This window comes from Bos grunniens, chromosome 14 (genome assembly GCF_055505025.1).
Source record: "Bos grunniens cultivar Pamir isolate PY7600 chromosome 14, Bosgru_T2T1.0, whole genome shotgun sequence".
Taxonomy (NCBI): domain Eukaryota; kingdom Metazoa; phylum Chordata; class Mammalia; order Artiodactyla; family Bovidae; genus Bos; species Bos grunniens.
In genome coordinates, this window is record NC_141178.1 from 9,035,697 (window position 1) to 9,049,644 (window position 13,948).

At 37.0% G+C, this 13,948-nt stretch overlaps 1 protein-coding gene across 1 annotated transcript in view; it reads left to right on the plus strand.

Annotated features, from left to right (window-relative positions):
* The window catches only part of LRRC69 (leucine rich repeat containing 69), a 74,724-nt gene that overhangs the window by 54,900 nt on the left and 5,876 nt on the right, over window positions 1-13,948 (plus strand). The window contains 2 exon segments of the mRNA XM_086335911.1: window positions 357-458; window positions 5,872-6,051. Coding sequence (XP_086192037.1) covers window positions 357-458; window positions 5,872-6,051 — 282 coding nt within the window.

Genomic DNA, 13,948 nt, shown 5'->3' on the forward strand with positions numbered 1-13,948 from the left:
ACTGTACCCAGCATTTGATTAATTAACCCTTATTCTATTAGTAACCAGCTCTATGATCCTGAACAAGCTTTCTCAGCTGTCTAGTTTGGGGGATGCCACCAATGACCTCTAAAGTCATTGCCATCCTTGGTAACATGAAGATCCTTATGCTTTTAATAACTTGAGTATGCCTTGCTATTAAAATACTAATGTGGAATATAGATCTTAAATAAAGTAATATTTTTTAAAAATATAAATATTTAACTATTTTAAATTTTAAAGTAGACTTTTTAAAAAGTCTAGTTTTGTTGATGATGAAGGCTCCGAAGTGAAGTTTATTTTGTTGTGTAATGAAGTTTTTATTTTGTTTTTGAAAGTTTCAAGATTTGAAGCTGAGGGAGTTCTACTGTGAGGGAAACCCGCTGTTCCTGAAGCAGCCAGTTAGTGCTATAAAACAGGAGGACGTCTGGAGTTTACAGGTGAAACCTTATGTCATTCACACAGGTCTTCGAGCTAAAGCCATGATTTAAGTTTTAAAGAGTTTTCTTCTAAAGGATTCTTACCAAGCCAGCAAATGATTAATACAACCATAATCCATTGGCATTGTGGAGCCTAGTCATAATCTTTTTGACTTGCTTGCAGAATCCAATGTGATCCTTCCTGATTTCCAGAGTGACCACATTCAGAGACATTTTAAACATTTTGTTGGATCAAAAGAGAGGAATTTGTGTTCGCTTTAGCATCCACATATTTTTTCAGTATTATCTAAAGATATATTTGATTTATTCTTACTGGGGTCTTTTGCCTCTTCCATCCCCTTGTCATTTATCCCCATTCCTAGGGGATGAAAGAATATGATCCAGAAATTGTGTTCCCTTTAGTCAAACAAGTTGATGATATTAAAAGAAGGAATAGGGAAGTATATTAGAGGACTGGCTGTGTATGTCTTTTGGTGATAGACACATCGAAGATTACAGATTTTACCACATTTGAGTATGAGTCTCTGCTGTGAATGTGGATTTCGCAGGTCCTTTTAGCTGAACATGCAGAATTGTCTTAAAACTTTCAAGTATTGGGAAGGGTTCAAGTTTCCTGACTACAGGAAACAACCAACATTGTTTAATGGTTTAGTTTTTTTAAAAAAATAACATTTTTCCCTTATTGAACAAGTAATATATGTTTAATACAGAAAACTAGAAAATATAGATGAGCGAGGAAGAAAATATTAGTTATAATGCCATGTGTGTTAGTCACTCAGTTGTGTCCAACTCTTTGCGATACTGTGGACTGTAGCCTGCCAAGCTTCTCTGTCCATGAAATTCTCCAGGCAAGAGTACTGGAGTGTATTGACATTTCCTTCTCCAGGGGATCTTTCCAACCCAGGAATTGATCTGGGGTCTCCTGCATTGCAGGCAGATTCTTTACCATCTGAGCCACCAGTTGAAAAATTATTTTAAAAGTAATACAAGCTTATTTAGAGAAATAAGAGAAAAGGCAATAAAAATTGATAAAAAATACTCAAAAATCCAGTGTGCAGAGATACAATCACTGTTCTGACATTTATTTTGCTAGAACTTTTCAAAAATCCAGAAGTTTTTGATATCAAAGCTTTGTTCAAGCTGTGTACTATTTAGATACTTCATTTTTTACTCAAAATACTGTGAATATTTTTCCAGTCAGTAAAAAATAAATCCATGACATCTCTTTTGATAATTACATCATAATATACTGGTATACGATTATACCAGAATATTTTAAACTACTTTCCTACTGTTGGCTGTTGAGATATTAAAAATCTTATAACTTTTTGGCCTTTATAAACAAGGCTATCCTCTTCTCATGTCCATATTATCCCTGTGAATGAAATCACTAAGCCAAAGGACTTTCATCTTTTCAAGGCTGATTAACTCTTTTCCAATTCTCTTCCAGAGACTCAGTCTATATTTCCATAAACAGTATTATTTCCCTCTCCTATGTGAATAAAAACTTATTTGAAGTTTAATTATAAATGATTTTAAAATTGAAGTATTAAATTTAATTCCTCATGCCCTAATTGTTCTCCTTGAATCAAACATTTCAGAACAATGGTAATAAAATAATATTAATAGTAATAATAAAAATATTAATAGACAACTAATACTTATTATGTTTACCATGGGCAAGGCATTGTTCCAAGCACTTAATGGAAATGAACTAATTTAGTCCTCCATTAACTCTCAAAAAGAAGACACCATTATTATTCCTCTTTTATAGATAAATTGAGCCTTGGAGAAGGTAAATCACTTGTCCAAGTTCACAGGTCTAGTAAGTTTTCGAATGCTGATGCCGTTCTAAGCAGTTGGCCTCCAGACTCCATGCTGCAGTATTGCCTCAGAAAGGGGCTGCCAGAAGTGAGGGAAAGGGAAACAAAGGTAGTCTCTTGTTGGAAGGAATTCTGGTCTGTGGAGGGGACTGGATAAACAGTTAGCCCGAGGTGGCAGGGCTATTACAGGGAGCTTGAGACCAAGAGTGCTGCTTTGAGTCTGGGGCCCACGTGCAGGGTGAGAGAACAGCTCTTCCCTCAGTTTCAAAGCTTTAAGGACCCAGAAGCACAACAGTTTGGGTGTTTTGTTTATTTAGTAGGAGCGATGACTTTTACTTATATAAATGATTGGTTGTTTTTGAGAGTATCTCTAAGAATTTTTCTTAGAAAGGTGACAAATTTACTATAATTTTATATTTATACTTAAGTAAAAGTCATTTCTACTGGATATTTGGTTACCATTATAACATTACTGATTAAACTACTTGGACTTTCAAAAACTATAGGGATTTGTTTCAGGATATTCCTTGGTTAAGATTTTTAAAGACTTTTCCTTACCTCGGAGATATGTGAACTAAAATTTAATATTGATAACTATATTATAACAATATACTAACCAGAGTATACTCTGTCAGCAGATGCTAGACAGAGTTTTACCTGTATTATATAATTTAATTCTCTGAACTCTGTGTGGTGGGGTTGGAAACAAAATTCCTATTTTGTAGGTGAGGTATTCCAGATCAGAGAACTTAAGGACTTGTCAAATAGGGTCACACTAGTAAGTCATAGTAGAGAAGGCAATGGCACCCCACTCCAGTACTCTTGCCTGGAAAATCCCATGGACGGAGGAGCCTGGTGGGCTGCAGTCCATGGGGTTGCTAAGAGTTGGATATGACTGAGCGACTTCACTTTCACTTTTCACTTTCATGCATTGGAGAAGGAAATGGCAACCCACTCCAGTGTTCTTGCCTGGAGAATCCCAGGGACGGGGGAGCCTGGTGGGCTGCCGTCTATGGGGTCGCACAGAGTCGGACACAACTGAAGTGACTTAGCAGCAGCAGTAGCAGTAAGTCATAGAGCTACACGATTTGCACTTATTTATATATCTGACTGTGACTCAGTATCTTTGCTCTTGATGCTGTGTTTTAGTGCCTGTCATACAGCAACAACTGATCATACAGCAGTTCCAAAGTTCATCATTCCTTCTGATTCACATTTGTTTCTATGTTTTATGATTTTTAATATTTATATATAAATATATGTAAGGATAACCTTATGATTCAAATCAAATCAACATGTATAAGGAAAACTAAAAGAAACACCTTAAACTAATTTTAATCTATGATTGTTTAAACATAGAAATAATCTCTGACCTACATATAGTTAGCTAACAAATATTCTAACAGAATAGCATATAAGCTATTCAAAAGGGATAATTTATTTTTCTATAAATGATTTCTTGACTTTTAAATAACACTGAGGTTAAGCCATCATTAAGTAGTATATTCTGAAAAACTGCATTGCGTGTGTCTTCATGGTACAAATTTCCTAAAATTTACTATTGGTCATGCCAAAAGTATCTTATTATTTATGTGTTTGTGTGTGTTTCTTCAAATAATAACTTTACATTTCAATGATATATGTTAGTCTTCCAAGAAGGAAATGGCAACCCACTCCAGTGTTCTTGCCTGGAGAATCCCGTGGATGGAGAGGCCTGGTAGGCTGCAGTCCATGGGGTCGCACAGAGTCGGACACAACTGAAGCGACTTAGCAGCAGCAGCAGTCTTCCAAAGCAACACATTGGCAGCAAGTAGGAGAAAGATATAAATAATGGGTAATGTAAGAGTTGTGCAACAATTCCAAGTGCAACAAACATGATTGGTTCCAGAAATCATAAATGGAAAATGTCAGCTGTGTGAATTGTTGTTGTTCAGTCGCTAAGTCATGTCCGACTTTTTGTGACCCCATGAACTGTAACCCGTCAGGCTCCTCTGTCCTCTGAAATCTCCCAGAGTTTGCTCAAATTCATGTCCATTGAGTCGGTATCTAGCCATCTCATCCTTTGCTGCCCGCTTCTTCTTTTGCCTTCAATCTCTCCCCATCATCAGTGTCTTTTTCATGGGACCTATTCGTTGGTCCCGTGTATTTCAGCAGACTCTTCTACTGTCTGCTATTTTGGGTTTGAATTCTTCTCTATTTTCTGTGGCTTTATAGTGAAACTAGCCATTGAATTCTGGTAGCTAAAACTTACCTCTAAAATCACCATTTCATTCAGAATCACAAGCTATGTTCTGTGTAATTCATTAGAGGGAAGCGATAATATTCACTGAATTTAGAAGTCCTGTAATATTAGTGTGAAAGGGCAGTTTTTCAGAAAGGATGACTTCATCATGTAACCATCCCAGAGAATAAGCTGAAGTGTGTAGGAGGTTATGCTGCTGAAGGATCAGGCAGTTAAGGAACCCATGCTCAGGGCTGTTTCTGTACAGAGGCAGCGTTCCCAGATGTTTGCTGAGTGCAAGGGATAGAGTAATAAGGAACAGGGAGACAGAGATTTATAGGATTTGTTATTATTTTTAAAGATTTTAATTGGGATAGATGAGTGAAAGGTTATGTTTGTATGTGTATATTTATGTATGTATGTTTGTATTTCCACACAGACTATCTTAATACCACTGAGAAATCTTTCACTTTGGCCAAAAGAAGGTCTTATACACTATTAAAAATTCATGCAGTGTTTTTGTAAAATTTACATAGAACTTCATGCTCTTGGCACAAGAGGGGCATTTAGTGGAATGAATCAAATGTTTATTTTGTTTGCTTGGTCAGTGAAGATATATATGTATTTTATAATTTTTTTATTTTAAGATGGTGATATTGTCATAGTGACCATCCTCACCACCTATTCTATTGTTTAGTAATGGTATTATCTAAAGTGTAGTTTCTGTATGTATTTATGTGGCTAGGTTTAATATATACTGAATTCAAAGATTTGATTAATAGAAATCAATACTCTTTACTAATTTGGCTCAATTCAGGTACTCAGTTTAGTAGATAACTTAGTCTAGTACCTCTCCAACTTTAACACACATACAGAATACCTGGGGAACCTTGTTAAATTGCGGATTCTGGCTCAATAGATCTGAGTGCAACTAAGTCTGAATTTCTAATAAGCTTCTAGGTGATACAGATTCTACTGATTCTGCAGCTTAAGTAGTAAGGATTTAGACCTTAATAAATGTGACAGACTCAATTTTTGAGTCTAGTCTGAATATTTGTATAGTCCTTTCCTATTGTGATGAGAGACACAAAATTTGAACCTACACTTGAATAATGTAAATTTATTATAATCTGAATTCCTATATGTCAGAAATATTACAATGGAAGTAAATTGCTTTTTGTATATGCTGAAAACTAAACTTACAATGCCAGGTTTGACAATATAATTCATTATATATACCATGGAGAACTAATTTAACAGAAACTGTGAGGAATAAGCCAAAAATATAAATTAGTGAAATGGGAATCAATGTAACATAAAACAGTTATTTTGAGAATAATCTGAGGAACCATATTCTTTTTTAATATAGGAAATAACATCAAGATTTATAATGAATCAGCTAGCAGAAAAGAATCCTTTCCTAATGAAAGCCATAAAATGGTACCCACAGGTCAGGAGCATAATCTCTCAGGGAAGAAAGTGTGCAATATGTGAGAAGTTCTTTTTAACCATATGGCTGGAATGTGTTGAGTTTTTTCCTCCATCAAAGGTAAATGGTGTTTTCTGTATGAATATGAACATAAGACCACCTCTTATTCTTTGTCCTTGTCTAAGTTGATCAATATAAACTACATTTGTATCTAAGAATTGACATCTATGATGATATAATGGGTTTTTCACCAGCTTTATTGATTTATAATTGATAGATAACATAGTGTAAATTTAAGGTGTATAACATGTTAATTTGATACATTTATAAATGCAAAATGACTACCACCACAGTTATCACCCACATCTCCATCCTGTCACATATCATCATTTTTTATTTTTGTGGTGAGAACACTTAAAATCTACTTTCTTAGCAACATTCAAATATATGATACATATGTAATATGTATGTGTATATGACTAATATATATCATAAATATGTATGATGCATATGTATACTTATATATCATAAACATGATATATGTATATTGTATTAGCTGTAATCACCATGCTGTACATTAGACCCTCTAACTTAATCTTATAACTGAAAATTTGTACACTTTGACCACTATCTCCGCATTTCTCCCAACCCATAACGTCAGGTAACTATCACTTTACTATTTCTCTAAGTTTGTCTTTTTTATATTCCACATATAAATTATTGTGCAGTATTTATTTTTTCTCTGATTTATTTCACTTAGTGTACTTCCTTCAGTGTCCATCTGAGTTGTCATGAATGGCAGGATTTCCTTATTTTCCTTAGCTGAGTAACATTCAGTGGTGTATAGATATACACCACAACTTCTTTATCCATTCATCTGTTAACAGACGTGCATAGGTTGTTTCTATATCCTGGCTGTTGTGAGTAATGCTGCAGTGAACACGAGAGTGCAGGTATCTCTACGACATCCCGATTTCAGTTTCTCTGGATATGTAATAAAGTGGAATTGATGGATGATATGGTGGTTGTATTTTTAATTTTTTGAGTGACCTACATACTTTTTTCTATATTGTCTGTACAAGTTTGCATTTCCACCAACAGTGCATACAGTTCAGTTCAGTCACTCAGTCATGTCCAACTCTTTGCAACGCCATAGTCTGCAGCACGCCGGGCCTCCCTATCACCAACTCTCAGAGTTTACTCACACTCATATCCATTGAGTTGGTGATGTCATCCAACCATCTCATCCTCTGTCGTTCCCTTCTCTTCCTGCCCTCAATCTTTCCCAGCATCAGGGGCTTTTCAAATAAGTCAGCTCTTCGCATCAGGTGGCCAAAGTATTGGAGTTTCAGCTTCAGCCTCAGCCCTTCCAATGAACACCCAGCACTGATCTCCTTTAGGATGGACTGGTTGGATCTCCTTGCAGTCCAAGGGACTCTCAAGAGTCTTCTCCAACACCACAGTTCAAAAGCATAAATTCTTCAGTGCTCAGCTTTCTTTATGTCCAACTCTCACATCCATACATGACTATGGGAAAAACCATAGCCTTGACTAGATGGACTTTGTCAGCAAAGTAATGTCTCTGCTTTTTAATAAACTGTCTAGGTTGGTCATAACTTCTCTTCCAAGGAGTAAGCGTCTTTTAATTTCATGGCTGCAGTCACCATCTGCAATGATTTTAGAGCCCCCCAAAATAAAGTCTGTCACTGTTTCCACTGTTTCCCCATCTATTTGCCATGAAGTGCTGGGACCAGATGCCACAATCTTAGTTTTTTGAATGTTGAGTTTTAAGCCAACTTTTTCACTTTCCTCTTTCACTTTCATCAAGAGGCTCTTTAGTTCTTCTTCACTTTCTGCCATAAGGGTGGTATCATCTGCATATCTGAGGTTATTGATATTTCTCCTGGCAATCTTGATTCCAGCTTGTGCTTCATCTAGCCCTTAATTTCTCTTGATGTACTCTGCATATAAGTTAAATAAGCAGAGTGGTAATATACAGCCTTGACGTACTCCTTTCCCAATTTTGAGCCAATCCATTGTTCCATGTCTGGTTCTAACTGTTGCTTTTGACCTGCATACAGGTTTCTAGGGAGGCAGATCATATGGTCTGATACTCGCATCTCTTTAATAATTTTCCACAGTTTGTTGTGATCCCCACAGTCAAAGGCTTTAGTATAGTCAATGAAGCAGAGTAGATGTTTTTCTGGAATTCTCTTGCATTTTCTATGATCCAGTGGATATTGGCAATTTGATCTCTGGTTCCTCTGCCTTTTCTAAATGCAGCTTGAACATCTACAAGTTCTTGGTTCACATGCTGTTGACTTTGAGCATTACTTTGCTAGCATGTGTAATGAATGCAATTGTGCGGTAGTTTGAACATTCTTTGTCATTGCCCTTCTTTGGAATTGAAATGAAAATTCACCTTTTCCAGTCCTGTGGCCACTGCTGTGTTTTCTAAATTTGCTGGTATATTGAGTGCAGCATCTTAACAGCATCCTCTTTTAGGATTTGAAATAGTTCAGCTAGAATTCCATCACCTCCATTAGCTTTGTTTGTAGTGATGCTTCCAAAGGCCCACTTGACTTCGCACTCCAAGATGTATGACTCTAGGTTAGTGATCACACCATCGTGGTTATCTGGGTCATTAAGATATTTTTTGTATAGTTCTTCTTCCCTGGTGGCTCAGCTGGTAAAGAATCCACCTGCAATGTGGGAGACCTGGGTTTGATCCCTGGTTGGGAAGTTCCCCTGGAGAAGGGTATGGCTACCCACTCCAGTATTCTGGCCTGGAGAATTCCACAGACTGTATAGTCCATGGGCTCACAGAGTCAGACATGACTGAGAGACTTTCACTTCACTGTGTATTCTTGCCATGTCTTAATATCTCTTCTTCTGTTGGGTCATATTGTCTGCCCTTTATTGTGCCCACTTTTGCATGAAATGTTCCCTTGATATCTCTAATTTTCTTGAAGAGATCTCTAGTCTTTCCTATTATATTGAAAAAGGAGACACAATCACAAATGGGCCTTGTTCTTGATTTAAAAATCTAGAAATAACTAAATATCAAATTGTAATGCATCTACTCATGTGAATGTGAAATTATGCCATAATTATTTATGAATTAGTTAGATGAGGATTGGAAAATATTTGATGAAAAATTTTTCTGAATCTCAAATATTAACTTTCACCATAATTCATTCAGAGGCCTTTGACTTTTTCATGTGTTATAGCTCTTGCCGTCTGAGTTTTGTTAGTCCTCAACATTTACAGAATTATCATTAACTTCAAGTAATTGATACTTAAGTATTAACTACTAAGGATATAATGCTTCAAAGCAACAACAAAAATTAGTCCTTTTTAGTTACCACCAACTTGGATCCTAACATCTATGTTGATGGTACTTGGTACTACCAATGAAATAGTCTCATAAAATTCTTTCCAAATACTGCATTCCAAATAGTGCCAAAGACATGCATTCAATGTTTTCATTTTGTATAGTTATGTTAACTTAATAGTTATAGTTATGTTGAACTTAATATTTTCCTAGATTCCTTTAAAGTTGAAGAGTTTAGGGAGGGAATAGTTTGGAATATGAACTGTCAGTCCTGTATTTAGTGATGTAATGTAATGAGGGCTTCCTTCAAAAGAGTCTCAGTCGAGTAGGTTTCACTACACATGAGTGAAAAAGCTGATCTACTTTATGAAAATAATTAAAATTTCAGTCTTAATTCCTTTTTTATAACAAGCTGTCAGTAATGAAACATAAGATTGCATTTAATAATTTTACTCATTACATAAAGAGCAAAATCCTACTTTGCAACAAAAAGTTATTATTACTTGTATACCACTGACATTCATTTATGAAACTGATCATTTCAACCAGTCAGCTGTGAAAATGAATGTTAGTATTAAAATATTTATGCAGTGGTTAATTAATTTAAAGTAAATTACACACTTAGGAGATCAAGGATACCACATTTCTAATTGTAAATAATCATGACAGTAATATATTCAAAAAATTGAAATGGCATGAATGTTTCTTATCACTTAATTTGGAAAACAGTAAAACAGTTAGAGTATAGATGATCTTGCCATTCATGGCCCACAGCTTTGTTGTGGCAAAGGGGCTTGCATAACTCAATGAAACTATGAATCAGGTGGTGCAGCACCACCAAAGATGGATGGGTCATGGTGAAGAGTTCTGATAAAACGTGGTTCACTGCAGAAGGAAATGGCACCCCCCTCCAGTGTTCTTGCCTGGAGAACTCCATGGACAGTATGAAAAGGCAAAAAAATATGACACTGGAGGATGAGCCCTCCCCTCCACCCCCCAGGTCAGAAGGTGTGCAGTATGCTACTGGGGAAGAGTGGAGGGCAATTACTAATAGCTTTAGAAAGAGTGAAGTGGCTGGGCCAAAGTGGAAATGGCACTCAGCTGTGAGTGTGTTTGGTGTTGAAAGTAAAGTCTGATGCAGTAAAGAACAATATTGTATAGGAACTTGGAATGTTAGGTCCATGAATCAAGGTAAATTGGATGGAGTCAAGCAGGAGATGGCAAGATTGAACATCAACATCTTAGGAATCAGTGAACTAAAATAGATGGTAATAGGTGGATTTAATTCAGATGACCATTATGTCCACTACTGTTGGCAAGAATCCCTTAGAAGAAATGGAGTAGTCCTCACAGTCAACCAGAGTCCAAAATGCAGTACTTGGGTGGAGTCTTAAAAATGACAGAATCATCTTGGTTCTTTTCCAAGGCAAACCATTCAGCATCACAGTAATCCAAGTCTGTGCCCCAACTACTGATGCTGAAGAAGCTGACCAGTTGTAAGAAGACCTACAAGGTCTTCTGGAGCTCACTCCAAAAAAAGATGTCCTTTTCATTATAGGGGATTGGAATACAAAAGTAGGAAGTCATGAGATACCCAGAATAACAAGCAGATTTGGCCTTAGAGTATAAAATGAAGCTGGGCAAAGGCTAACAGCTTTGTCCAGAGAATACACTAGCAACAGCAAACACCATCTTCCAAAAACACAATAGATGACTCTACGTGGATATTAATGGTCAATACCAAAATCAAATCGATGATGTTCTTTGCAACCAAAGATGGAAAAGCTCTATGAGATCATAAAAACAAGACCTGGCTGACTGTGGCTCAGATCATGACTAAAGTTCAGGGTTAAATTGAAGAAAGTAGGGAAAACCTCTAAGCCATCCAGGTATGACCTAAATCAAAGCAGTCAATATGTCAGAATATTTGGAAAGCCCAGCAGTGGCCACAAGACTGGGAAAGGTCAGTTTTCATTCCAATCCCAAAGAAGGACAATGTCTAAGAAGGTTCAAACTTCTGTACAATTGCGCTCATCTCACATGCTGGCAAGGTCATGCTCAAAATCTTCAAGGTCAGCTTCAGCAGTATATGAAATAGGAACTTTCAGATGTAAAAGCTGGGTTTTGAAGAGGTAGAGAAACCAGAGATCAAATTGCCAATTTTTGTTGCATCATGGAGAAAGCAAGGCAATTCCAGAAAAATATCTACTTCTGCTTTATTGACTATGCTAACGCCTTTGACTGTGTGGATCACAACAAACTGAAAAATTCTTCAAGAGATGAGAGGACCAGACCACCTTACCTGCCTCCTGAGAAACCTGTATGTGGGTCAAGAAGCAACAGTTAAAACCAGGTGTGAAGCAACTGACTGGTTCAAGATTGGGAAAGGAGCATAACAAGGCTGTATGTCATCAGCCTGCTTATTTAACATATACAGAGTACATCATGCGAAATGCCAAGCCAGGCAATCAAGATTGCCAGGAGAGATATCAACAACCTCGGATATGCAGATGATACCACTCTAATGGCAGAAAATGTAGAGGAACTAAAGAGCTTCTTAATGAAGGTGAAAGAGGAGAGTGGAAAAAGCTGCCTTAAAACTCAGCATTCAAAAAACTAAGATCATGGCATCTGGTCCCATCACAGCAAATAGAAGAATAAAAAAATGAAAGCAGTGACAGACTTTTATTTTCTTGGGTTCCAAAATCACTGTGGACAGTGATTGCAGTCATGAAATTAATAGATGCTTGCTTCTTGGAAGGAAAACTATGACAGACCTAGACAATGTATTCAAAAGCAGAGACATCACTTTGCTGACAAAGTTCCATCTAGTAAAAGCTATGGTTTTTCCAGTAGTCATGTATGGCTATGAAAGTTGGACCATAAAGAAGGCTGAGCACCAAAAAATTGATTCTTTTGAACTGTGATGTTGGAGAAGACTTTTGAGAGTCTGTTGGACAACAGGGAGATCAAACCAGTCAATCCTAGTCAATCAACCCTGAATATTCATTGGAAGGACTAATGCTGAAGCTGAAGTTTCAATACTTTGGCCACCTGATGCAAAGAACTGACTCATTGGAAAAGACCCTGATGCTGGGAAAGATTGATTGGGAGAAGAGGGTGGCAGAGGATGAGACGGTTAGGTAGCATCACCGAATCCATGGATGTGAGTTTGAAAAACTGGGAGATGGTGGCGAACAGAGGGGCCTGGTGATCTATAGTCGGTGTATGACTTGGCTACTGAACAACAACAGCATCATGAATGATCTCACATACTGTCTCTTGATTGCTTCTACTTCTATGGAAATTCATTGAATTCTCTTTTCCCTTTAAGGAACTCTTTTCTTAAACTGCTAGGTAGAGTTAACAATTGTATTCAGTATACACGATTTTTTTTTTTTCCTTCTAAAGAATCTTAAATTGCATTCAACTGCAGCACATTTATCTGCTGTGCATTACCAGAATGTTTGAACCTCCATGTGACACTCAAAAGCCATTGATTATGCAGAGATGTTGATGAGAGGGCAGTTATCACTCTGTACTGGAGAGAATGTTGCACAGCTAGATGGGTCGCTGAGTCATGAGCAAGATTTTCTTTCTGATTTCTGCCCTTATTACAGTCCAAACTGCCCTAAGGGTGGAATGACCATATATAGTATATCATGTAAGTCAAGATTCTTTTGAGAGTAAAAGTAGACAGCATTCTTAATAACTGAAAAATCAGGAAGCCAGGACTGTCCTAAGCAAAACTGAATATTGCTACACTTCCTAATTGAAGCAGTTAACTTTAGAGGAGTGGTCATTCCTGGTGCTTATGCAGAATAGAGGAGCTGTCATTCTGAATGTTCATCTTGTATTTTTAAACTTACTTTCAGGGCTTCCCTTGTGGCTCAGCTGGTAAAGAATCCACCTGCAATGCGGGAGACTGGGTTTGATGCCTGGGTTGGGAAGATCCCCTGGAGAAGGGAAACGCTACCCACTCCAGTATTCTGGCCTGGAGAATTCTATGGACTGTATAGTCCATGGGGGTCACAAAGAGTCGGACACGACTGAACGACTTTCACTTTCACTTTTCATTTTCACTTTCAGTCATTCCATAAATATTTGAGACCTTGCTTTAAGCAGGAAAATCTGGATGCTAAATACCATGCAAACAAATAGGGAACCTAGTTTGTCTCAAATGGTTAAAATCTAAGAGTTGAAACTCTGAAGATGTAAAAGACATTAGCTATAAACTCAAAATGTTAAATGAAACTAGTTGCTTTAGGGATTCAAAGTGTAAGATGAGATTGCTATAGGTTGTCAGGCCTACAAAGTGCCTAGGCAGATGCTGGAACTTGTGCAGGGCATTGACATAGTTAGAATTCAGATACATGGAGAAGGAAGCAGGAAAGATATTCTAGGAGAAGAGAACAGTATGGAGGAGAATGAGTCATGTTTATAGGCAGTGAATCAATTAAGGTGATTTGTGGCTAAGAGTAGGAGAAAGAGACAAAAATATTAGGGTCAAATTCTGTGAACATGTGAAAGGATAGAATAAAGAATTTGAACTTGATTCTGTTTGGAAATGGAGTTCTCCTGAATGTGTGGGGATGAGTCAATGCTATAAAAAAGAATTTTAGAAGGAATCATTTGGGATTTAGAAGGAATCATTTATGCTAGAGTAATTGGAGTTTGAAGGGA